Here is a 27,767-nt window from a genome sequence, read left to right on the forward strand (position 1 = left end):
GACTTCTCTGCACTGAACTAAGATGGTGCCCACCTTTTATACTCCCTTCTCAATGCACCCAGGAACTGCTTCCTCCCTGCTCCTGCACTACAGGGTTCCCCTTCATCAGTGTCCCCCCCCCCCCCACTCCAGCCAGGGACAGGGACTGTCGTGCCCATCTCAGAGGCATATTGGTCGCCCTGCCCCACGGCAATGTGGTGTAATGCATGCAGGTGTCGGGTCCTGATCCACACTCCATCCTTACCTGAGAGTGAGATATCACACCTCTGGGTGAGGTGCAATACCTCTGTAGCAACCGAGCCCTCAGGGTGCTACAGTTCCATTTATCTTCAGCCTAGGTGACGTATTGTGATACAGGGCCGTGATTTTGGCAATAAAAGGGTCCCCTAGACCCCTACCCCAAGCTTTTTAAGAGAATCATATATGGCGTGCCAGGAGACTCTATGGAATGCTTTCTCAGCATCCAACGAGAGTATCTAATTACAAATTTTTAACTGCATCTAGCCCAGGAAATACTTTGTGCCTAGTAGCAGTGTCTGCTAGTCAGCGGATTATCCCGGCTGTTAAGCAAGCTACACCACCTGTAGTTTGGACACTTAATTTTTTCAAAGGAAATGCTTCGGGACCACGGGATACTCAGTGAAGAGCATCAGGAGGCACCCCAAGGCATAGGGGCTGGGACTGGCAGTAGGATGCCTTGTGGTGGACAGCCGAGCTCGATCCATATAAAAGCTTTTTAACTGCAGCAGCTTTAGTGGACGCTACTGGAGCTGGAATTACGCGGCTGCTGGCATGAGACTTGCCCTCCAATAGATCCTTGTAAATGGATTTAAAGTGTATTCATTCAAATTAGAGAGACAATTTAAATTAAAAAGCTTAGAGCTGCCTCCACCACAGGGGGGCTCGCTCGACCCACCAGCGGACAGGCACCAGTATTGGGAGAGGGGGGCTGGCCGTCAGGGTTCACCGCGGCTCTTGCACAAACCCGGCGACACGGAGGTGGCACGGGCAGGAGCGGACTTCTCACTTTTTGGATTTTAGAAGGGCATGACATGCCTATATCTGTGTCTCCCCCTCCTTTTACTCCTCCACCTCTTTTCTTTTCGCATGACTATATGTACTTGTCACTTTTCCATGTGTTAGTTGTGTCTTCTGAGCAGTTTGTCACCTTTGAAGGTGTTTTCTATGTGTTTCTATGTGTTTTTGTTTGCCTGCCATTGGTTTTAACGGTGTTCGAAGGTGTTCGACGAACAGTTCGGCGGACACATGGGTGTTCGACGAACTGAACCGAACTCGAACACTACGGGGGTGGCTCAACACTATTCACGAGTCCTCATAAGACAGTATAATTGCACAGAATATAAGTCATACAAAGTCATATTGGATTGTATAGACTCCCATGGTTCACTTACTGGACCTTTATAGGTATCTGTTTTATATGTGATAGAGATATGTGGAAGATTGGCTGTGCTGCAGAAGGCAAAATGGGATCAAAGCAGTCAGATCCAGTGACACAGAAGTCCCGATCAGACATAGCATCTCCAGTACTTTATGATTGGCGTGCAAAATAAACGCAAAGTCTGTACACTCAGACACAAATTAACCCCTACTTGGTTTAGCACTAACTAGACATGAGCTTCCCAGACCATACGGGTGGCCAACTACCAACCACCTGAGAAAGAAACAAAAAGCTTGTGTGTTACCTCACACCAATGGCAGAGTAGCAGTCCTCGGTTACAGTGTGTCTTGGATCATCACATTTTACTTCTTAAGGCTATGTTCACACTAGGCGTTTTTTTTTGGTGCAGCAAAACGTGATCTCTTGGCAGCAAAGTTTCGGCCTCCAAAAAGCAGGTTTTGCTTGGTTTTTGCTTGTTTTTTTTTTTGCTGCATTTTTGCTTCTTTTTTTCACTGTTCATTTGTCTCTTGCTGATAAAGTTCCGTGACAAAAAATAAAAAATTACCTATTCAACTTCATCAGGTTTTGGCACAAAAATCGCAGCAAAACCTGATACCTGCATTTTTTCAGCGTTTTTGTCACTGCCCATTACTTTCAATGGGTGAAAACGCTGCAAAAACGCTGAAAAAATGCTGAAAGAAGTGACATGCTCTATGGTGCAAAAAAACATGCACAGCACAAAATACTGATGACGCAAAAACCAATGTGTGTGCATGAGAATTCTGAAATCTTATACACTTTGCTGATACTGTTAAACATAGCTGAAAATTTGCATAAAAAATATGCTGAAAAAAACACCTAGTGTGAACATACCCTTATGCCTCTTTCACACATCCGGATATTTCCGGTACTGGAAAACACGTACCGGAGATATCCATGTCTGTGTGTCCGTGTGCATGATATGTGTGGCAATCGTGTGCCGCATCAGTATTACACGTATCTGCGCTTGGTTTCAAGGGTACAGTTAGCGTTGTTCCCAAGCGCTGGGTGCTGAACGCTGCCCTCATCATTTCATTGTCCCCTGCCTGCGATCAGCTTTAGCAAGGGACAATGATGTGAGTAGTATTCTGCTCCCGCTGTGTTCTGGTGTAAAAATAAGAATAAAATAAAAAAATCCTTATACTCACAGATGTCATTCTTGTGTCATCACTGTGCACATGTGCAGGACGTTTTGCGGCCTGTGCTGCGAGAAAAAAACGGACATGTCAGCGTGTTTTGCCCACGGACACACGGTCCGTGGAAACACACTGACATGTGCTCAGACCCATTTGAATGGGTCTGCGTGTGTCAGTGTCTCCAGTACGTGTGGAAACTGTCACCACACGTACTGGAAGCACTGACATCTGAAAGGCGACTTAGACAGTTTTTCTTCAACTAATGTGCGCACAGCAATGAATCAGTCCCGAACCTAGACTGATTGGGGGCAACAGAGAAAATGAGGCCAGGAAGGGAGCAACAGGCCCGTCACCAATCCTGCCTTCCATTGTATAAAAATACAGGCCTGAAGACAGTCATTATTTTAGCCCTCAGCACTGTAATTGGGATATTTAGCCTTTCTTGGATTCCATGTACCTCACCCAGCTGTTCCTGGATGATATATACTTCCTGGAACCTCGTATGCATATGAGAGCAATCACGGGGAAGTATAGCAATTCCCGAGCACTTGTTTTGCCACTATCTCACAAATAATAATCACTGCGCTCAATTAATAACAAAAATATTTTTCTCAGATCCAACAAAAAAGTTGTTAGCTTAGGTCTTCAAACGACGCACTGATATCTTTGTCAGTAATCTGCCTTGTGATTCACTTGTTAGATCATTTACGTAGAACATCCACAACACCCAAAATCCAGGCTTACTAAAGGACTCTTCTCAGAATAATGATTTATGAACTGTCTGCAGTAGGCGAGACCCCAATGATCAAACGCCGATCACCTATACTGTGTATAGAACACCACTTAAAGGGAACCTGTAATGTAACATAATGCTATTAACCTGCAGATATGTGGTTAATCTGCAGGTTAATAGTGTTTTGACATCATGCGGCGCCCACACTGAGAGACCAGGAGGAAATTAACTTTATTCCTTTCAGCAATGTTCGGTATCCAGTCATAGGGGTGGCACCAGCACGGGTTCAGTCACTGCTCAGTGTATAGAAAGCAGCGGCTGTATTCGCACCCCCAGCACTGACTGACAGCCGGCCTTAATGATGAGCAAGCTGTCAGTGCGATGGGGCTGAAACTGTTTCAGCGCCGGCCCTATGACTGGAAGCTGAACACTGCCGGGAGCAATAAGGCTGTGTGCCCACAATGCGTGTTTTTGGTGCGTATTTGCAGCGCGTAAACGTTCCAGAAACGCATTGCATACCTTATCCCATGACTTCCTATGACATTCTGCAAGTTCTGTGCACATGGTCAGGATTTTTTCTGCGCAGATTTTACTCGCAGAAAAAATACGGACATGACCAATTCTTGTGCGTTTCTGCATGCGTATTTGCCTATACAATGCATTGGAAAAACGCATAGCAAATACGCATGCAAAAACGCGTCAAATACGCATCAAATACGAGTCAAAAACGCATGTAAAAACCGCATGCGTTTTTCTGCCAAGGAGATGCAGAAATGCTCAGGAAAATTTCTGCTTCATTTCTGCATGGTGGGCACTAAGCCTAAACTTCATTTCCTCCTGGCAGCGGGGCTCTCAGTGCGGACGCTGAGCAGGTTAGTAACGCTGTTAACCTGCAGATTAACCTCATATCTGCAGGTTAATAGTGTTTATTCACGTGACAGGTTTCCTTGAAATATCCACAAGCCAAGGTACAAAATCACCATATCTTAAAGCATTAAAATCTACAAAGTTGGGGGTGGATTTGACCTTCATTATCATGTACTAGACAGTCATTACCGCTACATATATTGATACCATTATTTGCATATTAAAAAAATGGCTCAGTAGACTCGGGTTAATAGAGAATTGGACATCACTCTTGCTCAGAATGTCAGCAAATCAATAGATATATTTGGTAAGTGTTATTTATGCAGTTCCCTGAAATACAGTCAGCGACGTTCACACTTAAGTTCCACCACTCGTGGCATTGGTAGAAGCCGGATAAACCATAGCCTGCTTTGCAGTTGCTCTCATATTTGGTCATTGTAATTTGGCTCTATGGGGAATCGGTTTAAAGCTGCATTTCCTTCCCCTCTGATGTACGTTCGCTCTATGTAGCTGCAGCTGGTACACTTATTGTTTGCATATGGGAATATTTCATGTTCAAGCATAAATTCAGGACGAGGAATTAGTGATGTCCTTCATTGCTCATTGCTGTGACTAATTCCAGGCACAATTGTTTGCAGTCACCTGCCCTAGAGGACAATGACTGATAAGTCTCTTATCGGAAATCACACAAGCACTCCTGTCCTATGCTCACTGCCACATGACAATTTTTATTGCTAATTACACTGGAATTTTTTAAATAAATATATTAAGAAAAATATTTTGTTTCTAGAGAGCAGGGAAACGTGCAGAAATTGTTAAGGATTTTCAGTCCTGCAATAGCCGTTCTATAAGAATGAGAGATGCTCATTAGTGTTGAGCGAGTATGTTCTATTAACCCTTTCGCCGAGTATGCTCAGGCTGAGCTCCGAGTATTTATAGCTGCTCGGTGATATGGTTGAATCGCTCCCGTGTGCATGATTTGCGACTGTTTGACAGCTTTATTACATGTGAGGAATGTCTATTTCTTACACATTCCTCACATGTAATAAAGCTGTCAAACAGTTGCAAATCATGCACACGGGAGCTATTTAACCATATCACCGAGCAGCTATAAATACTCGGAGCTCGGCCCGAGCATACTCGGACAGAACATAATCGCTTAACCCTAATGCTCATACATTGCAGATTCAGATGAATCATTGCTTTTCAGTGGTACATAAATCCTATTAAAAAATAAAATAAATTCCATTGACTGCTGCAGTGCTGTGTTAAGGAGAGACATACAGCACTGCCTGATGCACACAGCCATGCGGAGACTTCTATGGGCTGCCCCCATCCTGGTATTTGTGCTGCCCCCATCCTGGTATTTGTGCTGCCCCCATCCTGGTATTTGTGCTGCCCCCATCCTGGTATTTGTGCTCCCCAATCCTGTTCCCCCATCCTGTTATGTGCTGCCTTCATCTCTATCCTGTTATGCATGGCACCGTTCATCCCTATCCTGGTATGCATGGCAATCCTCACCCCCAATCCTGGTATGCATGGCACCCCTCACCCCCAATCCTGGTATGCATGGCGCCCCTCACCCCCAATCCTGGTATGCATGGCACCCCTCACCACTAATCCTGGTATGCATGGCACCCCTCACCCACAATCCTGGTATGCATACCACGCACCCCTCAACCCCAATCCTGGCATGCATGGCACCCCTCATCCCCAATCCTGGTATGCATGGCACCCCTCATCCCCAATCCTGGTATGCATGGCACTCCTCATCCTGGTATGCATGGCTCCCTTATACCCAATCCTGGTATGCATGACCCCTCATCCGAATCCTGGTATGCATGGCCCCCCCACATCCCTATCCTGGTATGCATGGTACCCCTCATCCCTATCCTGTTAAGCATGGCACTCCTCATCACCAATCCTGGTATGCATGGCACCCCTCACCCCCAATCCTGGTATGCATGGCACCCCTCACCACTAATCCTGGTATGCATGGCACCCCTCACCCACAATCCTGGTATGCATGGCACCCCTCAACCCCAATCCTGGTATGCATGGTACCCCTCATCCCCAATCCTGGTATGCAATGCACCCCTCATCCCCAATCCTGGTATGCATGGCACCCTTATCCTGGTATGCATGGCCCTCTCAGCCTTATCCTGGTATGCATGGGCCCCTCACTCCCATCCTGGTATTCATGGCACTCCTCATCCCTATCCTGGTATGCATGGTACCCCATCCCTCATCCCTATCCTGGTATGCATGGCACTCCATCCCTCATCCTGATATGCATGGTACCCCTCATCCCTATCCTGGTATACATGGTACCCCTCATCCCTATCCTGGTATGCATGACCCCTCATCCGAATCCTGGTATGCATGGCCCCCCCATATCCCTATCCTGGTATGCATGGTACCCCTCATCCCTATCCTGTTATGCATGGCACCTCTCATCCCCAATCCTGGTATGGCACCCCTCATCCCAATCCTGGTATGCATGGCACCCCTCATCCCCAATCCTGGTATGCATGGCACCCCTCATCCCCAATCCTGATATGCATGGCACCCCTCATCCCCAGTCCTGGTATGCATGGCACCCCTCATCCCCAATCCTGGTATGCATGGCACCCCTCATTCCCAATCCTGGTATGCATGGCACCACCCATCCCCAATCCTGGTATGCATGGCACCCCTCATCCCCAATCCTGGTATGCATGACACCACATATTCCTTTTTCAGTTCTATGTAAATAAAGATCCACATATAAATGGAAAGTTATAGAACTTGATATGATACTTTATGTTTCCGTTCCTTACTATTTCTAAGATACTAATTGGCTGTCAGTTGGCTGAATGGTCTTTCTTACCTTCCCAGGCAGCAGATGCATACTTGGCTAGTGCAGAAGTGATCAGACTGATACATGTTGGCAGAGAGATTTGTGCAGCTGCTGCCGATGAGCCCAGCTCACAGAATATTGCCTAGAACAAGTACAGTTATATGCACCTCTCACAGTCACGCGACTCGATCTGGAAACACAGGGCAATCGTGACGGTGTGCACATTTACACAGTCATGATTCTTCAAACAGTTTGGAGCTTTTTTTAGAGCCCAGAAAACCTCTTTAACCATTCACAGGTTGCAAATTCATATATAACCTAGTTCTAATGTGACTTGCATAGTTGTGGTAACGAGCCGACTACATTCTCATCCGCTTCTCTCAATAACTTATTGATGAGACTCTAGTCGGTTCATGACAGCAAGTATGCATACCATATGCTTGAGGTCACGTGACCTCCCACTTGTGCTGCGAATACAGGGCAATCGTGACAGTGTGCACATTGCACAATGTCATGATTCAGCAATCTGCAGTCACATACAGTGACTCCAGAGATTTATCTACGGAACACCCCTTTAATAACAGTGGCTAAAACATAAAGTATATACTGTATATATGTAAGTTCTCAAACTTTATTTTTACTTATATAGTAAATAAGCATTAATGAACAAAAACAGAGCTAAAAAATCTTGAAAGAGCTGAGCAGTATGAAAAAATACTGTACAAAAGAGGACAACTCATGGACTTACTGTATTTAGAGTGAAATATGTATGATATAAGGTCAACCCAATTTCAACATGAATATTTGAGCAACAGGCCCCCTTTTGTCACTCATACTATTCAGAACACATCACTACTGTAGTATTAATAATGCAGACTACATTTTGTACATTATTAATGTTTTAGATGCATTATCCCTGTCTTGTCTGTTATCACGAGAAAATGACATTGGGGCAGATTTATCAATACGGTGTAATTCTAAAACTGGGCAGACTTAGACTAGACAATCGTGAAATTTACTTCATTGTGTTTCATGCTCGTTGATAAATCGGTGTAATTCTAAGACTGTTTACACCACTTATAAGTTGGACTACTTTGCGCCAGTAATGTGAGACACAATATTGGCGTATTTTTGGCATTTTGTGCCTCATGTTCGTTCAGGCCCCTTTTCCAATAAGCCATTCTCATCTTCAGTAAGGCCACTCGCCATTGCACAGAAAGTGTCTAAAACCCATCACAAAGATGATGCAAGTCATAAAAGACAGTGTTGTTTGTGTGCAAATTATGACAAAATTCTGGTTCATTTAGATTGATAAATATGCCCCAATGTTTTTTTAGCTTTCGAAACAGATACTTGTTTTTCCTCCTTTTTTTCTTCTGAAAGATTCACTGCATGACATTACACTCTGAGCTTCAACTTGTATTGTAAAAAAATAGTTTAGAATTATAATGTTGAAGTTGTTATTTAAAAATACAGATTATTATTACAAGTTAGTCAAGTTCATGCTGGACATATTCCAAGAACCACTTCACTTGGAGATAGTGATAATAAACTAGAAGAGAGAAAAGGCACAACCATAGGGAGAGGGCACTTGTTTTTTCATTGCCATTTTTTCTACAGCTTTTTTTTAGGTCAGATGTTGCTTTAAAGTCCATAGAAAATGTTTGAATTGTCTACATGTGTTTTTGGTTGTGCCATTTTTTTTAATATGCTTTAGATACCGTAAGTTGTTTCTTGTCTGGTGTTTGTACACGTAGGTTTCTATATATATATTTTTGCACAAAAGATTTGTCACATTTTAGCCAGTGGTCTAGAGATTAAAGCGAATCTGTCACCTGTTTTTTGCTACCTCATCTGAGAGCAGCATAATATAGGCAAAGAGAAGCTGAATCCAAGGATATGTCACTTAGATTACTGGGTGCAGCCATTCTGACACAATCAGAGTTTTTAGATTTAACAATGCAGCAATGAGATAGTGAGCTGCTTATCAAAGGAAGGGGTGGAGTCGGACTAGCATGCACGTGCTGCTGTAGTTCAGACAATGATAATCACCAGGTAATAAAACCTTCACTGTAAGTAAACAATAGCATACACCTTGACATGTGACACATCATTGAAATCTGTGTTTTAAACCCTAACTCATGCTGTCCTCAGATTACATAGCAAAAACCCGATGACAGATTCCATTTAAAGTGAATCTGTCAGCAAGGTTTTGCTATCCCATCTGAGAGCAGCATAATGTGAGGCAGAGACCCTGATTGTCACTTACTGGGCTGCTTGCTGTAGCTTGGATAAATAAAATCAGTGTTTTATCTGCTGCAGATCTAGCAGTTATCTGAATGTAGAGCTCTGTATAACTGCCTCCACCCCTGATTGGCAGCTTTCTGCTCATGTACAGTGTACACAGTAAACTGACAATCAGTGGAGGGGCAGAGTTATACAGAGCTCATGAATATGCTTGACTTCATGGCAATAGGTTTACTATTCCTCTAGTGATAATCTCCTGCTGATAAAACTGTGATTTTTATTAAAATTACACTAAGCAGCCCAGTAAGTGATACATCACTGGAATCAGGGTCTATGTGCCTACATTATGCTGCTCTCAGATTAGGCTGCAAAAACCTGGTGACAGATACGCTTTAAGACTGGTGTATAAAATGGCAATCTTAAAGGGATTGTCCCATGAACAAAGTACATTTTAATCAATAGATCTTGGAATAATAAGTTCCACAATTGGATGTCTTAAAAAAATGTTCCTGTGCTGAGATAATCTTATAAGTGAGATCTGATCATACCACATCCCCTGGGCAGGGAAGGAAGCAAAAAAGTATACAGATATTACAGCACGGGATCACAGCTGATTCTTACTGTGAGGTTAAACAGGCAGGAAATGCTTTACCTCACAGAAAGCATGAGCCGTCCTGTCTGCACTCTCTTTTGCTTCCTCACCTGTCCAGGAGCTGTGGTATGATCAGACCATATCCCAGCATGGTCACACACAGCCATTACACAGTACACAGCAGGGGCACATTGATAAGATTATCTCAGCACAGATTCAATTGTGGAAATTGTTATTTTTCTAAGATCTATTGATTAAAATGTACTTCGTTCATGGGAAAACCCCTTTGTGTTAATGTGCCCCATTGTATTTTCTCTATTTGGTTGATATGGCCAATAGTAACAAAAGGAACTGTGGCATATTGGTAGTTACTCTTGAATCAGGTTCTCGGACACTGACAGGTGACTGATGACTATTATTTTGTTTGTTCGGTAAAGGTACAGTTTTCAATTAGCTGTTGAGTGAAGATTGACCATTAACAATTAGATAGGATTATCCCACCAAGAGCATTTTTTACCGATTCCATCGTAATATAGTAGAGAAATATGTTGTTTGATACAGCTCACCCTGCTCGATATGCGTGCGTAGCTCCAGTCTGCAGGTGATCCACACCGGTGCATGGTTAGCATAGCAATCTGATTCAGGGATTGTTTGGTGTTGGTGGAATACTTTTTACAGGCTGGGGGTCCTTACTGGCCTAGTTGTTGCTGACGCGCCCCCTGGGCCGTGGGGTACTCGGTAGCCGGGCTGGTGTCACGGTAGCAGTGACCTGGTCCGTGACCCAGGGCGGTCAATTTAAGGGGAATAAAGTACAAAGAATAAAGTTTTTATAGATAATGTTCGTGACGCCACTGTGGTATGCGGCTATATGGGGCTGCCGCTGCGGTTCAGATCCTCTGGAACTGATGGTGATGCAGCAGAGTTGGTTCAGCTCTCCACAGGCAGAGCTAAGCTCCAGGGCAGGAAATAGTGATGCTATGAGGTGGATGTTGTTGGTGCTGTGTAGTGCAGGGCTGGTGATGGCGCAACAATAATTCTAGGACACAGTGGGGTGCAGTCTTCTAGGTTTTACTCACAGTTGTTCAATACTCCAGGTTACCAGCGCCAGTGTGTAACTGCCCACGTCATCCTGTGTTCACCAACGAAGGGGTTCAGCAATCTCTTTAGCATCTTAGGAGTACTTAAACGGGACCCCGTTCTATGTTCCTTCCTCGGTCGTCTTCCTGCGCTGGCTCTCACCCTCTTGCCCTGCGCCTCACAATCAGTGTCCCAAGCCAGTAGCCTCGGATCTTGTCGGGCGACGTGCAGTCCCTGGACCCTATGCAGCCACCTTTTCGGCGATATAATTGTGGTTTTGGGCAGTGCACCTTGAAAGTACAGTTGCCTCCGGTTATCTAGCTGAGCCTTGTAGTTCTCCACTAGTTAGGGGCCGGTCCCCTCTGCGGCCTGATCCCTCCCTCTGCTCCCGTCCTTGTAGATTCGGGCGCACTGGTGGGTTCCGCACTCGCCGTGGCCCTGGGATCCCCTCTGTTCCTCTTGGAGCCTTCTTTCTGATCCCGTCCTCTCTCACTCTTCCTGGGCCTCTCAGACTAGGCCCGCTCCTTCCTCCTCTTCTCCTGAGCAGAGCTCCTACAGAGCGCCTGCTCCCAACACTCTCTCTCTCTGACTGGACTGTCTCCTACAAGATGGTTCCCTTTTTATACTCCTTCTCAAGGTGCTCCCCTAATCTACTTCCTCCACACACACCCACTACATGGTTCCCCCTCACTCGGTTCCCCCCACTTCCAACCAGGGACAGGGCTCCGCACTGTACGCATGCATCTTGCCCCGCCTGCTGGTCTGGAATGGTGTAGTGTTGGATGCAGATGGGTCGGTCCCGGGCAGTACTCCTTCCTTACCTGAGGGTGAGATACCTCACCTCTGGGTGAGATGCAGTACCTCTGCGGCGACTGAACCCGCAGGGGCGCCACATTGCCTTCATGGAAATACTAGCTTTATCTTTCCTGCGTGTGTTTCAGGGTTTAGGTTCTTACATATGGCCATACTAAGAGTCCTTCTGATCCATAATACAGTATTCATATAAATCTAATACTAAACCTCCATGTGTCAACAGTATCATATGGATGTTTTCTTCCTGCAGAAACTGCCTAAAATTATATTATACAGTTGTGTATTGTCATGTGCCTTCAATTGACTTAAAGGGGTATTCCCATTTCCAATATCCTATCCCAATATGTAGTAAGTGTAATAATAATAATATTAGTAAATACCTACAATTAGAAATGTGTTCTTCTGATTCACTATGTCTCTTACCCCATGTGCAGGGCATTGCAGTAGCCTAGGTGTCCATGATTACGAACATTCATGTAGTAACAATCAGTTAGTTAGCTGTTAGTGGTCGTAACCATGGATACCTAAACTACTGCAATACTCTGCACACGGGGTAAGCAACATAGCGAATCAGAAGAACTATACTACATTTCTAATTGGAGGTATTTGCTAATATTATTATTACACCTATAAAATTTTGGGATAGGATCTTGGAGATGGGAATACCCCTTTAACATCAATCCTTCTTGAGTGGTAAATTTGGCAGTTCGTTTTATAAATGACTGTGATTGTTAAAGCGCAAGTTGACTTTGGACCATCTATATACATCTGTTCTACATATATTCTTCTCCTGAGCAAACACAGGTACATTGTCAATACTGCATATTAGTCAGATTGGATAACAAGCTGTGAAAAAAATTGTATTGGCTATAAAAGGCTTATTTATTACCTGTCTACATGTTTTACAGGATTTTTACTTTCCTTTCTCTTTAAAGATACAGAACGAATTGGAAAATGAGCACCAAAAATATTTACTAAAGCTTGAGGAAACTAAAAAGCAACTACGTGAAGAAGCAAATATGGAATTGGAAATTGAGAGACAAAAACATGAGGAAATGTTAAATAGTTTTCGAAACAGGAGCGAGGCACTAGAAGGAAAGGTTAGTGCTGCTGTCTATGTGGTTCAGCTGCTCGAAGCAACGTCCACCAGAGTTTGCTGCCTACAGCCAAGGATGGCCTTAGCATTGCTCAGCTAGATGATAAAAGTTTCCATTCCTGAGTTTGTAATATATGTTATTCAGGCGCTTGCGATGTATGGGAACTATGATATCCTGATTGCAGCCTATATTGTACATCCAACATAAAGGGAACCTGTCACGTACATGCAGTCCAGTCTGTAACTTGTGTTTTATTCATGGAAATGTTTGGTGTTCGTAGGTATATAAGTCCAGTATGAGGTCCTACTAGTGACTGATCGCGACCTTTGCATGCACAGTCATACAGGGAGGACTGTCAATCACTAGTAGGACCGCCCACTGGACTCATGCATACAAACACCAGGGATTTCAATGAATAAAATACAAATTTTACTGAAACTGTTCCCTCAAAAATTCATATCAATCTGGTCAACTCCTCTTCTATAACACCCTGCCTGCTGATCAGATACCATTTTCAACCGGACAGGTTTCCTTTCAAGCGATATGTTCTATAGAACATAATGCTCACTTACAGTGCCCCTTTCTTTACATGATGCTGCTTGGAAAAAAAAATATTCAAATTTATATATAATTTATTTTTTAGAGATACACTGTAATAAAAACAATGTATGTAAATAATACGGAAAAGCAAGTGTGGTGGTCTAGCAAAAAGATATGTCCCTGGTCTGGTAAAACCACCTTTATTGGTAATGCATTAAAAATGAAAAACTCCAGATAGTAATATGCCAAGTAGCAGAGCAGACCTTACCAATAAAGGAGAAGTTTTACCAGGCTCGGGATATATTGTTTAGCTGGACCATCACACCTGCTTTTCTGTATAGTTGGAGTTCCTCTGGCCGGTCCGTGCAATTTCCCAGGATCAGTGGATCCTTCTTATCCGGTGTTGTGAGCTAATCCCCCATTTTCTTGATATATAAATAATAGTAATAGTCAAAAATCAATATGAGATTTTTATGTTATCCCAAAAAGTGTTTCTGCTTGGTTTGACATATTAAAAGTATTTTAAAAAAACAGCATATTTGGTCTTGTTGTATAGTAAAAAGAAAACCCTATACATTATCAAATAACAATGCAAAGATCATTGCAAACCACTGATAAGAACAATAACTGCAACCATTTACCTTGGATGTATTAAAAAGTTATCTGGTCATTTTAGTATCAATCCTTTACTGTAAAAGAAAAGAGCCCTTGATGTTAATACATACCATCAAATGTAAAAAATATATATATATATATATTCTGTCACCGTACAAGTGTACAAATATTTTCTCTGTGACAATCAGTAATGTCAGTAGTATAGAAAGAAAATGCTGATGGGATAGTATGTACAATGGGCCGGGTGTTGGGGTGGTTGGAGGAACATCTGTTGGTGCCTAATATACAGTATCTGAAAGGAAGCAATGAATAAAGTGCAGTGAAAATAAGACCAGGGCCTCAGGTAAACCGAAATGTAGATAGAAGTTTCTGAACACATGCTCAGACTTACAACTCATTAATCTGGGAATGTTTCCCTTTGTGATTTTGTATTTTACAGACCCCGACATAAGCACTTTACCAGTTTATCAAAAGGGCATGTGCCATAAGGACAAACCTGTTCTTCTGTAGCCCTGAAATGTAGAATTACATGATACCCATTTTAATCAATCGAGCTGTGGCTTTCCCTATAGAGCAGTTACAACCTGTGCAACCCAGAGCTGCATTTATAGTTCTGCTTGTTGTCATTGCATGTAGTTGACAAAGTGCCATCCCTGACATCCTAGGTTCTTATAATGCAGTGTGACCACTAGCTTTAGGATTAGGCACAGACACCAAAGTCCGAGCCACCATCAGAATGATCAATTACTGCAAGCTTGAAGGCAGCCTGTGTGCTGAAAGGTCAATGTTCTTGCCTATGTAACATAGTAACATAGTTTTTTTTTTAAGGTTGAAGGAAGACTAAGTCCATCTAGTTCAACCCATAGCCTAACATGTCTTCCATGTTAAACCAGAAATTGATGCTTTGGACTCATTTATTTATTTATTTTAATTCCAAACATAGTGCCATCATATTCCAAAGCGCTCTACACACATGGTCATCACTGTCCCCATTGGGGCTCACAATCTGGATTCCCTATCAGTATGTCTTTGGCGTGTGGGAAGAAACCGTAGGAAACTGGAGGAAACTGGAATACCAGATTCCTTTGTAATTTATTAGCTTTTAAAACTACAGTGTAAGCCAGAAGAAGTCAACGCAGCATATTGTGGGAGCCTCAAATGTGATCCTTGACTGAATTAAGGGGTCACATATCATATTCAACCAGGACTTGAACAACAGGTAGCCACACTCACGCATGATATTTCTGTGCTGCTGCATTAGTGGCTGGCATTTTATGTTTTATTTGCGAAAAAAAAGGTTTGACTTTTCAAAAAAAATATTTTTTTTCTCCTGTTAGATCACAAGTTTATAAACCCCACATATATGAAGACACATTTATATAAACATACAGTATATGTACAGTATATATGTATGATTCTGATTTTGCAAATGTGCAATGAAATAGATAGTAATAATTTTATTTCTACTGCGCCAACATATTCCGCAGCACTTTACATTTCAGAGAGGACTTGTACAGACAATAAAAGAGATAAGAGAATAACAATAATCACATAAATCAACAGATACCAAGAGGAGTGAGGGCCCTGCTCACAAGCTTACAATCTATGAGTAAATAGGGAGACACGAAAGGTGGATAGTAATAATCGCTAGTATTGTACGGTCAACCTTCAATGTAATAAATAGTGTATTCACATAATGCTAAATGAACCAGTCACCAACCAGTATGTGAACAAGTACAGACACAGTAGTCTACTAAGTGATGGGGTGTGTGAACAGAAGATACGAGGGACCTAATTTGGAAGGAAGTTTTGTATGGTGGGGGAGGGATAGTTAGATAGGTGAGTTGAGACGATAGGCCAGTCTAAATAAATACGTTTTTATGGCACGCTTAAAACTGTGGGTATTGGGGATTAATCGAAGAGTCCTGGTAGTGCATTCCAAAGAATTGGCACAGCACTCTAGAAATCTTGGAGACGGGAGTAGGAGGTTCGGATTATTGAGAATGTTAATTTTAAGTCATTAGTAGAGCGAAGGGCGCAGGTAGGTTGGTAGACTGAGACGAGGGAGGAGATGTAGGGTGGTGCTGAAGCATGGAACCCTTTGTGGGTGAGAGTGATGAATTTATATTGAACTCTGTATTGGATGGGCAACCAGTGCAATGACTGGCACAGAGTAGAAGCATCGGTGTAGTGGTTGGCAAGAAATATGATTCTGGCTGCTGCATTAAGGACAGATTGGAGAGGGGAGAGTTTAGTAAGAGGGAGACCGATTAGTAGAGAGTTGCAATAATCCAGATGAGAATGAATAAGAGCGACAGTAAGAGTTTTTGCAGAGTCAAAGGTGAGAAAAGATCGAATTCTAGAAATGTTTTTGAGGTGTAGATGACATGAGAGAATGAGTGATCGATGTAGGGGGTAAAGGAAAGATCTGAGTCAAGTATGACCCCAAGACAACAGGCTTGTTGCTGGGGAGTAATGGTGGAGCCACACGCGGAAATGGCGATATTGGGCATAGATAGGTTAGTGGAGGGAGGAAACATTGGGAGTTCAGTTTTTGACAGGTTCAGTTTCAGATAGAGGGAGGAAATGGTGTTAGAGATGGCGGAAAGACTATCTGGTGAACATAGGTCTTCATAGTAACTGTATACACAAAACAGTTAGATACATTTAATAAAAAACTCTTTGAATAGTTCATTTAAACTGCATTTTAAAAAAAATGGAGAAAGTATGGTACTACTACATGCCAGTGCTACTAGTACCAGTACTGCCGCAGTACAGACTTCTGACTTTGCAGGTGTTCTACCTGCAATTGAGTAAAAAGGTCACTTCTTTCTTCTGTACCATACAGTCCATGAGGGTTAGCAAGTACGGAGAAGGACTTACTATTGGTGCAGCTGCACAGGGGCCCGACACGTAAGGAGGCAACTTCTACCTCCAAAGCGGGTGGAATTGTGCATTATGCTGAGCTATTTGACTGCAAAGGGCCCATATACTGTTCTTTCACAGGGGCCTCTTCTGTATGTATTCACCGCCGAGCAAGTATGATGTCAAGATGTATATATTTCAAAGTAAGAGATACATTGTATATATGATACGAGCATAACATTTTGCTTCTGGGTTTGTTTGTATTATATCACATATAGTAAATATGATATATGTCAGCCAAATCTGACACATATAATGAAAAGACACATAAAAAGATGGATTTCAGCCAGTGGAAACATGGTGACTCCACAGTTGCATAGGTTCCCATAGCTAGCTGATGTAAACAGATTGTGTCTTCAGTCCTGAACTGTATGATATCCCTGTGAATGAGCAATGAAATATAATGGTGTAGGGTCTATCAGCGCCTTTTACTATATTATATGCGTGATATGGCTTCTCTCCTTCCTTATTTCACTTTGGTTTCTAGTTGACTTTCTTGGTTATTAATAAACAAGGGTTTTAATAGCTTACTCATGATTTTGTATATTTCCCTTAATATATCACTAGTTCTACATCTTATTAACTTCATGTTGTGGTCAAACAAGCTCCAATATTCTTTTTTCAATAGATTCTGTAATTTTGTATGCAAGTATGGTCTCCTATGCCGTGAGAATTATAGTCTGTGCCTGGATTGACCTTAAGTCTTGTCTTGACCTTTTTGCTATCAATTGACAACCCACCACCTAGCTTACTTAATTTATTGACCCTTTTTGTACTTTTGGAGCTTGTGAAACCAATTTGTGTTCTCACCACTAGTCTTATAGAGAGAAATGGAAAATAATGTTAAATAGTGTTTCAGAACCTTCATGAATGCAAATGGAATACACTGGTGCTTTCTTTGTGCTCGTTTTCATACATCTGTTCAGGTCACTATCACAGTCCATTCCTCTGGCTTGTGGCTTTGTTTTTGGCATTTATCCTTCTATATTTAGATATTAAATGTATATGTTGAAGTAAAAGGCATCATCCCATTTTAATATTGATAGCAAGCATTTCCCCAAAAATTGAAAAATACTACCTTGTATTTTTTTTTTGTGTCTTTCAACACTGTATTCAGTCGTGTCTGTTTTGTTGTACTCTATATGTGATGGATACTACGTGTCAACAGAGGGGTGCTCTCTGGATTTCCTATCTTTAGTCTGCTCGTGTAAGGCTATGTGCCCACGTTGCGGAAATGAAGCGGAAAATTTGCGCTTCATTTCCGCATGTCCTTTCCCGGAAAAACGCATGCGGAATATCGCAAGCGTTTATTGCGCTTTTTTCGCGCGTTTTTGACATGCGGAATTGCCTTGCGTTTTTTATTGCATTGAAAAGGCAATTCCACATGCGGAAACGCAAAATTAATTAACATGCTGCGGATTTTTGTGTGCATCAAAAATGCTGCGGAAAAATCCGCAGCATGGCCATAGAACTTGCGGATTCTCATTGGGGACCATGGGGTGCGCATTACCAAGCGTTTTACAAGCGTTTCCGCTGCGGAAATTCTGCATCAAATACGCTTGTAAAACGCTACATGGGCACATACCCTAAAGGTGCTCATACACATTAGACAGCTGTCAACTAAGTGCTGGTTCACCCGACAGCCATCTTTCACCATACCCATTCATTCTTAAATTGGCTGAGTGTGCCTGTGGTTTAAAAGGGGAGAGCAAAGCTAGCCACAGTCCGACTTGTAAATTGATGGCTCATCTCATGGGAGATCAAAGGATCTGGTGTTAACAGTCAACTTGCCCAATCCTTCTAGCTCCCGACAACATTGGGAAAGAATCAACTCAACTCCTTACACAATAGAAGGACAGGTGATCCTGCCTAAATTGGCAGGTTTGGTCAACTGTTATATCATGTGTATAGGTTACATTAGTCTCATTCGCTAATGTAATTTGCAAATAGCCTCATCATAAAAGAAGAGTTCAGGGACTCCAATGCCACCTGTTGAAAGTAGCAATAAGTCAATTGACCCTTTAAAGAGCATTACCACGTGACTTGAGATATACAGAGAAACCAGAATCTCAATTTGCATACATCTGTTTGGGGGTAACAGCCCCTCATTAGTGCACAACAGGAGATGGGTTGATTGGGTAAGAAGCCTTCAACAGGGCTTTTAAGAAGGGCCTACGCCAGACTGGCAGTCTCCTTAAGACATTTTACCCCTTAGAGTCACTATAATTTGAGTACTCTGATTATGAATCAAGTAGCACAAAATTACCAGTTCTGTAAGTTCCACTCAGATTGGCGAATGGAGCAGATCACAAAATTGTGAGAGGTGGATGAAAGCACAATTGAAACATATAGATTAATATTCAAAAATATATTTTCAGTAGTTGAACAAATGCAGCCATGTGATGAATGCATTTCCTTAAGTAATTAATGTTATGTAACCTTATACACGTTTTGTAATAAAACTGCAATATGTCTTTTTTCTACAGTTAACCTGCTCCTGGATTTTTCTGCTTGACGGCCTCCATTATATTTTACTTTTCTTAAAGAACTCCTCAGATGAGGAAATGCTGGCGAGTCTTTATGACTCACTACTATGTCTAGGTTATATTCGGAAGATTAGTAATATTAGTCTACAGTGTTCAAACTGAGATTTTCCAAAACATTTATGAATACAGACAATAACTCCAGACACGAATAACTGGAAGGGAAACCTCAGCCATGACTTCTGGTGTTATATAGTGAAACATGGAGCTCGTTTTATGTCCTTGACCAAATTTAAATAACTATAATGTCTATTATTCCAATAAATCTAGCCTTGGGTTGTCCCTTATGTTTCCTCTCCCTAAGATTTCACTGTATTATATATATGTTTGCACCACTCAGCTTCATTCAGATATTCATTTTTAAAGTATATGTTCTAGTCCTGCCTTTTACACATAGAACCCATATACAGATTATTCTCCATGGGGGGCATCATGAATACATTTCAAGATATGTCCAACCACTGACTCTACTTTAGGGTATTAAAAAAATAGCTTTATGTAATGAGAACTATAGTAAAGTCTGCTCCTGGGGAACAACCGAAACAGCCACCTTGAGGCTGTATTCACACGTAATGCAAACGCTGAATTTTTTTGCTGCTTGTTATCTGAATGTTTATAGCAAGGTTCCACACCAAAATATGCAATAACAAACTTATCTGATTATTGCATGTTTGCTGCGGGTTTTCTTATGAATTTTTTCCTTCATATGGTATGTTTTGGGGACTGATTTGAAGCAGAGATTTTTTATGTGTTTTTTTAGTACAGAAAAGCTATAAAAAATTAAGTTGTTTTTACATGCGTTTTATTTTTTGTAGACTCTCTATAGAAGCCTTTATAGAAAAAAAACTCACCAAAAATGCACAGTTCAGCAGCGTCTTCAGCTGCCAAGAAGACCTGAGTTTTCATGAAATCACGTCCACTTTGCTTTGACAGTGGATCGCAATAGATTTTCTGCCCACAAAAAAAACGCAGCGGAAATAAATGCAGTATTTACACTACATGGGATCATGGCCTGAAATACATAGTTACATAGGTTGATAAAAGTCAGGTCCATCAAGTTCACCCTTTCCCAGGTCGCTGTCCAGTGTCTCGTGCCGAGCGCTCATACAGTGTCTGGGGTGTTCTGCAATTCTGGGTTCTAAGAAACATGGGTGGAAAACATTTACGATGCAATAAGCCATATTGCTGGGCATTCTTTTTAGAAATTGTTTCATACAATATAAGATAAATGCGAGTCAGTGGGGGAAGAAGTGCAGGAAATGTCGGCATGTTTGTCGATAAATGAGCCTGATACTTGCTGCTTCATGTTTGAGTTGTGGTATTGCTGCACATATGTGATTGATGTTTGCAGTGCAGTTGATGTGATTGCTCCGCCATCTCTTACCCTATTTTTGGCCACTCTTGTAATCAGCCTCCTTGCTCTTCCAATGGCCTATTTGCGTGTTCGCACTTTCATTCATCTCAATCTCGGGAGAATCCAATCATCCGTCTTGTTATTATCATTTCTATTGTCGCCTTTCTTTTTCCTCTGCTCGTTTTCCCACATTCATTACTCAGAACGCTCTTCTGTAAATGTCATCTTTATGCTGCCTCGTGTTAGTCACGTCGTGGTAGTTCAGCTTTGATCATGCAGAATTTATCGAATATATTTAATGTTTATTTTAGCATGGAATCGTCATATAATAGAGTAGTAATAAAGCAATGAGTATGCCATCACTTTCTGATTGGTGGGTGTGCAACTGCCAGGATCCCCCCTCTGACTGAGTATGAAGGGACTGTAGCCCACCCTGGAGCGCTGCTGTGCAGGCAAGAACTTTGACGGATCAGCAGCCCTAGACCAGCACTGCAGCCCCTGCGTTCTCAGCGTTGGTGGTGGTCCTTGCCCTTGTGTGATATTTGCAGGAAAGACGCTGCGTAATGTACATGCATTTTTGCTGCATTTAACATGCGTTTTGATGCATATTTTTTCCTATTCATTTGAATGGGTGAAAAATGCTCCAAAAACGCTGAAAGAATTGACAATCCCCACATCTGACAAAAACGCTTTCAATGTTCAAATTTGTAAAGAAAAAATAAGGACGTGTGTATGAGATTTCAGAATTCTCATTCAATTTGTTGTTACTTAAAATGCCATGTAATTTCCATGGCAAAAAACATACAGAGAAAGACACTGCAAAAACGCAACATGTGAACAGACCTGTACCCCCATCAGTCACAAAGTAGTAGTATGCTGTCACACCTTGTGATGAGAAAATCCATTTCTAAGGCCACGTTCAGTATTTGGTCAGTGTTTTATATGTGTTTGTAAGGCTGTGTTCACACATGTTGGGTTTTTGTATGTCACAAATCTGCAGCAAAACTGATCTCTGGCAGGAAATCAGCTGCGTCAAAAACGCAGGTTTTTCTGCATTTTTTTCTGAGTTTTTGATGCGTTTTTCACTGTTCTTCTGTCTCTATTTATGCATGTACATAAAGTTCTGTGGAAAAAAGAACCCCATTCTATTTTGCTATCAAAAACGCTAAAAAAACGCTGATGCAAATTTTGGTGCGTTTTTGATCCTTTTTTTTCACCACCCATTACTTCCTATGGGTGAAAAAATGCTGAAAGAAGTCACATGCTCTATTTTCCAAAAACTGAACCAAGGCACAAAATACGCAGCAAAAAAAAAAACATGATGTGTGAACAGAGAATTCTGGTTTCTCATAGACTTTCCTGGTACTGAATAATGCAGCTGAAATTTGCATAAAAATCTGCAGCAAAAAATGCTGAAAAACACAGCGTGTGTGAACATAGCCAAAGGCAAAATCAGGAGTGGAACAATCAGAGGAAAAGTATAATAGAAACACGTCACCACTTCTGTATTTATCACCCACTCCTGGTTTTGACTTACAAATACTGATGGAAAATACTGACCATGTGAACATGGCCTAACAATGTTATTTACATTCAAGTCTTCACTGAGGATTCAGTTGCGAATAGATACCTTTACATGTTGTAATTAAAAAGGGCAGGTGGCTGAGATATGTGGAGCTGTTTGGTGGCTTTATCACACGGTATAGTTTCTCTGCCTTAAAGTAATTACATAATAAAATCTGTAAAAAATGTGGTGCTTTTTTTCCACTGTCCATGAAAAATATGAAGGCATCTGTGATTTGGGTGAAGCTGGAGGTTTTTCAGCTTGAAGTAATTTTTGGTAATGGGTGACTATCTGAATATTGAGTTCTACACATTAATCACTTAAAATGTTTCCAATCTGCCCTTAAAAAATGGTGTCTGTTTTTTCTTTTGATAAGTTGTCTAGAAAAAATAAAAATTCAGGTTGTCAATTCTGCACATGGGCACATTATAAATCACTTGTTCCATTTATCTTTAGCTGTCCGTAGACACAAAGATAAATAGACCCGTATCACTGGTGGTGTGCACATACCCGAAGAGATATCGATTGCTACCATAATAGAAGAGTGTGGCCCACAGATTCCTACACGGTCTGTGCTATGTGGTCGGCACCTCCGCATGGACAGCACTGAGATATATGTGGAAAGAATGTAACCATGGAAGTGGACGCTGCATTAACCTCCATATCTCTTGTGTCTGTAGACACACAAGGTCGGCCTCCTGACCTGTCCTCCATCCCGAGCACTGGGAACCGATGCTGTATTATCTCTTTCACATTTTTTCATTTTAGTCACTTGGGCATTGTATGTCTTTATATCCAATCTACAAGCCTTTAATGAGACAAATAAAGTTTATTCTAATGTCTTACAGATACCTTCCCTTATATCCCAAGCGTGTGATGAACTCTACGCAGAGGTGACCATGCTGGAAAAGAAGTTACACGAAGCTCAGACAAGACTTACTGAGAAAGATCAGGGTAAAGAACGTGAGGTTACAAACCTAAAAAAAATTGTTTCTGAGCTGGAACTTCGATTGACAAGAGAGCAAGACCACGACATCTCTGCTTTGGAAGAAATGAGAAAAGACATCCGCACAAAAGCTGAGAAACTGAAAGAACTGAACTTAAACTGTGCTGAGCTGAGACTCCACCTGGACCAGGCCACGCGAGAGGTAGAGTGTTCATGGCTCATGTATCTGGAATATAAGAAACATTTCATCTATCTGACATCCATTTATTCAGCAGATGAAATGGTAATTATGAATGGATTAAGCATTTGGCCCCTTACACTGCAAGATGTAAGCTTCGTGCTCACTGATCTGTGTTCTGTAGGGCTTGCTAAAGACCCATTCTGCACCTCCATATGCTTTTGATTTTATGCAGAAAAAGCAATGTTTCTAGGGGATAATATAGTTCTGCACGGAGGAACCAAATGGCAGCACTCAGATTGCCTAAGGGTCTGTAATACCGATCTGTAGGGACTCCATGTGCCCCTGTACAGGCTTTGCCATATGCATGATCCCTGAGGGCTGCCACCAAATGTTCCTTATCACTGCAACAGTTTCTGATCTCTAAACAAGATTAAATATTAATCACACGAGAACCTGACCAAGCGCACAACAGTTTGGGAAATAGACATTTTATGGAACATTGTTATCCCGCACCTTAATCATAATAAATGGTGGCACCATCTCTACCAACAATTATTGCATTCAATTTTAACATCAATCAATGAGTTAATCGCAATGATGAAGACATTGGTAATAATAGTCTATGGAGAAAATAAGTAGCTCCGTTTCACCCAAGGGTATTAGTAATCATCCGTAATACTGATTCACAATACAGATGTATTCTAGGTGTATATACTGGGGGTCTGTCAATTAGGCAGGAAGGTGAACTACATAAACCAGCACCGGATGTAATACAGGACCAGTACTGATCACATACTTATGCTTATGCCATATGGATACAGACACATCAGTGTTTCATTCACTCTCCATAGACTTCTGTGGGCATTTATTTTATACACCCATATGAATGGACTCCTAGATTAACAATAAGTCTCTATTAGAGACAAATATAAAGCATAGGATCCTGATGATAAATGGGCTCGTGTGAAAGCAGCCGTTACATGGAAGTGTCACCGGACCCAATATGTCTGGTGTAAATACAGTATTGCCCATGATTATGGTGGTGTGGAGCTGCGGGATGTTCTTCTGTCTCAGCATCTGGATACTTTGCAGATATTGAAGAGATTATGATTTCTGCACTGTTCAGAAAACCAAGAAAAATGTATCATAATTTGTCTATAAAGTAAAGTTAACATGTAATAGGCTATACTGCAAACGTGCAAAACTCAAATGTAAGCCTACATCTGAGAAACAGCCGAGGAGAAACATGGAAGTCTTATATTCCCTCTATCAGAGTATTACCTTCAACCCAATACAACCAGAAGCACGCAGATAGGTGACTCCATTCTTGTGCCCTTCTGAATAGACGGATGCCAGCCAAAAAGTCCACCGTTTGTGTCACTGCTCTGCCCCTGTCTTATTGAGACCTGCTGGCACATAGAGAGGTAAAGTACTAGAGATAGGACTGTCCTGATTGGGTGCACCTTGTCGTGGTGGGATGGCTTTTATGCTTTTTTTTTATCAGAATAGGGTCTGCTAAGTACCCTATGTTATTTACATGTACTGTTACTATTTACTTACTTGCTTACTACTGGGTATTTTCTCACTGTTTTTATCCTAGGTTGTGTGCATTAATAATTAATTATAAAAGTTCCACATGATCATTCAGGTTCTCGTTGTCCAATATGACCATATGCTAAAAAGGGAGAAACCACTCTATGTGACAAATATATTGGAAGCCGGTAAATAAGGTTTCGCAACTCTGTATAGAAATTCCTATTCAAAGCTGCAAAACATGATATTTTATGAATTCTCTTTCGATCCCTGATACAAAATGGCTGTAAGGCTCAGATGTTAGGGACTCGATTTGGAGTCTCCATCTCAGATCTGGCCAAAAAATACTGGACGTTACATGCTGTGATGCTGACAACAAGACAGAGCCCATAATAGTCAGTGGGGTCCGTATGACACCAGATTTCTGTTCCTATAATGGAACATAAATAAATAATATAGCAATGCTGATTGTGACAGTGAGAAGGTTACCCACGTCCTTCTCCCCTGTATGCTTGTCTGTAAGTGTTTTTTGTAAGAACTGCTAGTCTGCCGCTGAACTAAATAGGTTTCTCTTTTTAGATTGAGTTCCTTAAGGAAACTGTGCGCATGGAGTGTGAAGAACGCTATGAGCTCACCGAGGCCTTGACACAGGCGAAGCAGCAACTGCTGGAAATAAAAAGAGTCGGTGGAAGTTTCTCATTATCACACCGGACATTGACTGCAGACAAGCCAGCCTCAGCTCTCATCTTGCCTGGTGCACAGAAGAAAGCTCCTCAAGGCTTACCAACCACTAATGGAACCAAGCTAATGAGCTTATCTGGATCGTATGGCCCTGCCAGTGCCACCAACTACAACAAGCTGCGGCAGAGTGGTGGCAGTAGTAGCTTACCTCTGCTCCAGTCACCACATCCTCCAAAAGAGAGGACATCGTCCCTGACTGATACCCGGCACAAAATAACTGCAATTCTCAGGAGAAATTCTACTCAGCCCTAGCACAGAAAGGAGTCACATGAAGATTTGCCAAATTAGCTCAGATAATTGTTTTTTTTTCTAGAATTAGCAGTGGCCAAATACCAGAAGAACAACTTGAGTTCAGAATGGATTTATTGCTCCATACAAGACTATTCTATTCTGGAAAAAGCCCCTCTGAGCAATATAAGAAGAGCGCAGGCCGGGCAGGCATCAGGCTATAGATGCCCTCTATATCACTGCACTCACTGTGTACCATGTGTACGGTGCATTCAGCTGCCGGATTTTAGACTGAGATAGGTCTGTATAATATTGCCAAAATGAGAGGAAAAACAGGTTGGGTCTCAATAATTAAAATGTTGTCCAGGATTGGTAAGAAGGGTCTGTTTTTTATCTCCACAACCAGTACCACTATTACCTATGGCTGCGTGTAGTATTTCTGCTCAGCCTCATTCAATTTGCTGCAATACCAGAAACAGCCAAGAGCAAAAGTGGCACTGTTAGTCAAAGAAAGAACATGTACCTTGTTTTTCACTAATCTCCCTACAATATAAAACTGTGTCTAAATGTCCTCAAACTTGGAGGCTGGGTCCTTTCCATAAAATATATGTCTGTAAGGACAAAAAAATAAATGACTGCTACACTGTATATTTCCTAAATAGTTGTAATTATAGGGAATTCCAGACACAGCTATCTCCATATCCAGTGATGTCTATGTTCATTTATAACATTGGGCCTTTGTGTATAAAGCAAACACAACCTGAGATCCTGAAGAAATTTCGTAACCAGGAGAGGACAACTCATTAGCCGGATTCCATCGGCAGCAGCACAGCAGGCCGGAGAAAGCGCCGGCAAACCCACCGGGACTGCTTACACTCCGCTGTCCGGCTCTAAGGATCGCCCTGGTGAAAGCATCAAGAGAACATATGCAGTATTGATCTATGTACAATATATAGTTACATACAGTATATACATCACACGTAAATATCCATCTACCACGAACTCACAATGTAATATCCTACTCTAATGATTGCTCGTGTGAAGTCATTCCGAGGACTCTACTCGCCATCTACTGGTGACAAGTAGTAATCACAGTCAATAATTCGCCAGTCACAAAATACCAGTATGTAGACATAAAGACAGTACTCATAGAGTATTGTAGGAGACACAGTTTAATGGTCTACTACACTTTAGACAGTATTTGTGTAATGCTGCCTTATAGTGTGATTTGTATCCTATAACATTTTATTTATATTAAAGACAGATAATGATAAGTGCAGATGTGTTTTATGTTATACATAGTACAGCTAAAAAAAAAACAATCATGGTCATCAAGTTCAACCGAGTGATGGGAAAGGAGAAAGGGAATGGGGTATAGGTACATTTATAAAGCAGGAATCAATCTGCCATAAAAGTGCAGATTTATCCCTATGAATCTCAAGTGTTGAGACCTGGATCAGATATTCAGAACAAGAATTTTACACTGTTAGATAAGTATTTGTTATTTTCTTTCTAAAACAAACAAACATTGAAGTCTTTTTGAAACCATCGAAGGTTCAACCATGAAACCATTGTGACCTGCTCCTGATGGCCACAGACTAATAGTTCTAATGGTAAGGAAGCCTTGTCTTGTGGAGGGAGTGCACTCTTGTCTTTTGAGGGGGTTTTATACGCAAACCATATTTATTGAATCTTTTGTACTTGTACAAGTTAATCATGTCTCTTTTCAAGAATAATTAATTGTAATTCTTGTAGAGT

At 41.6% G+C, this 27,767-nt stretch overlaps 1 protein-coding gene and 1 long non-coding RNA gene across 4 annotated transcripts in view; one reads left to right on the forward strand and one right to left on the reverse strand.

Moving 5' to 3' along the window:
* The window catches only part of LEKR1 (leucine, glutamate and lysine rich 1), a 195,228-nt gene extending 167,931 nt beyond the window's left edge, over positions 1-27,297 (forward strand). For 2 of the 3 annotated variants that reach the window (XM_073674775.1, XM_073674776.1), the window contains exons 12-14: positions 12,651-12,842; positions 23,229-23,528; positions 25,620-27,297. In XM_073674775.1, coding sequence (XP_073530876.1) covers positions 12,651-12,842; positions 23,229-23,528; positions 25,620-26,033 — 906 coding nt within the window. In that variant the 3' untranslated portion in view covers positions 26,034-27,297. The remainder of the gene's footprint in view (positions 1-12,650; positions 12,843-23,228; positions 23,529-25,619) is intronic. The other variant, XM_073674777.1, reaches the window with a different exon arrangement.
* LOC141259193 (uncharacterized) lies at positions 24,161-25,996 on the reverse strand. Its single transcript, XR_012318379.1, has 3 exons — positions 25,930-25,996; positions 24,789-24,913; positions 24,161-24,625 (listed from the first exon to the last, which is right to left on the reverse strand). It is a non-coding gene; the product is annotated as an uncharacterized lncRNA (long non-coding RNA).
* Positions 27,298-27,767: the final 470 nt, after the last annotated feature.

This window comes from Phyllobates terribilis, unplaced genomic scaffold, assembly GCF_046119375.1.
Source record: "Phyllobates terribilis strain yellow unplaced genomic scaffold, ASM4611937v1 Scaffold_3__8_contigs__length_932513732, whole genome shotgun sequence".
Lineage (NCBI taxonomy): Eukaryota > Metazoa > Chordata > Amphibia > Anura > Dendrobatidae > Phyllobates > Phyllobates terribilis.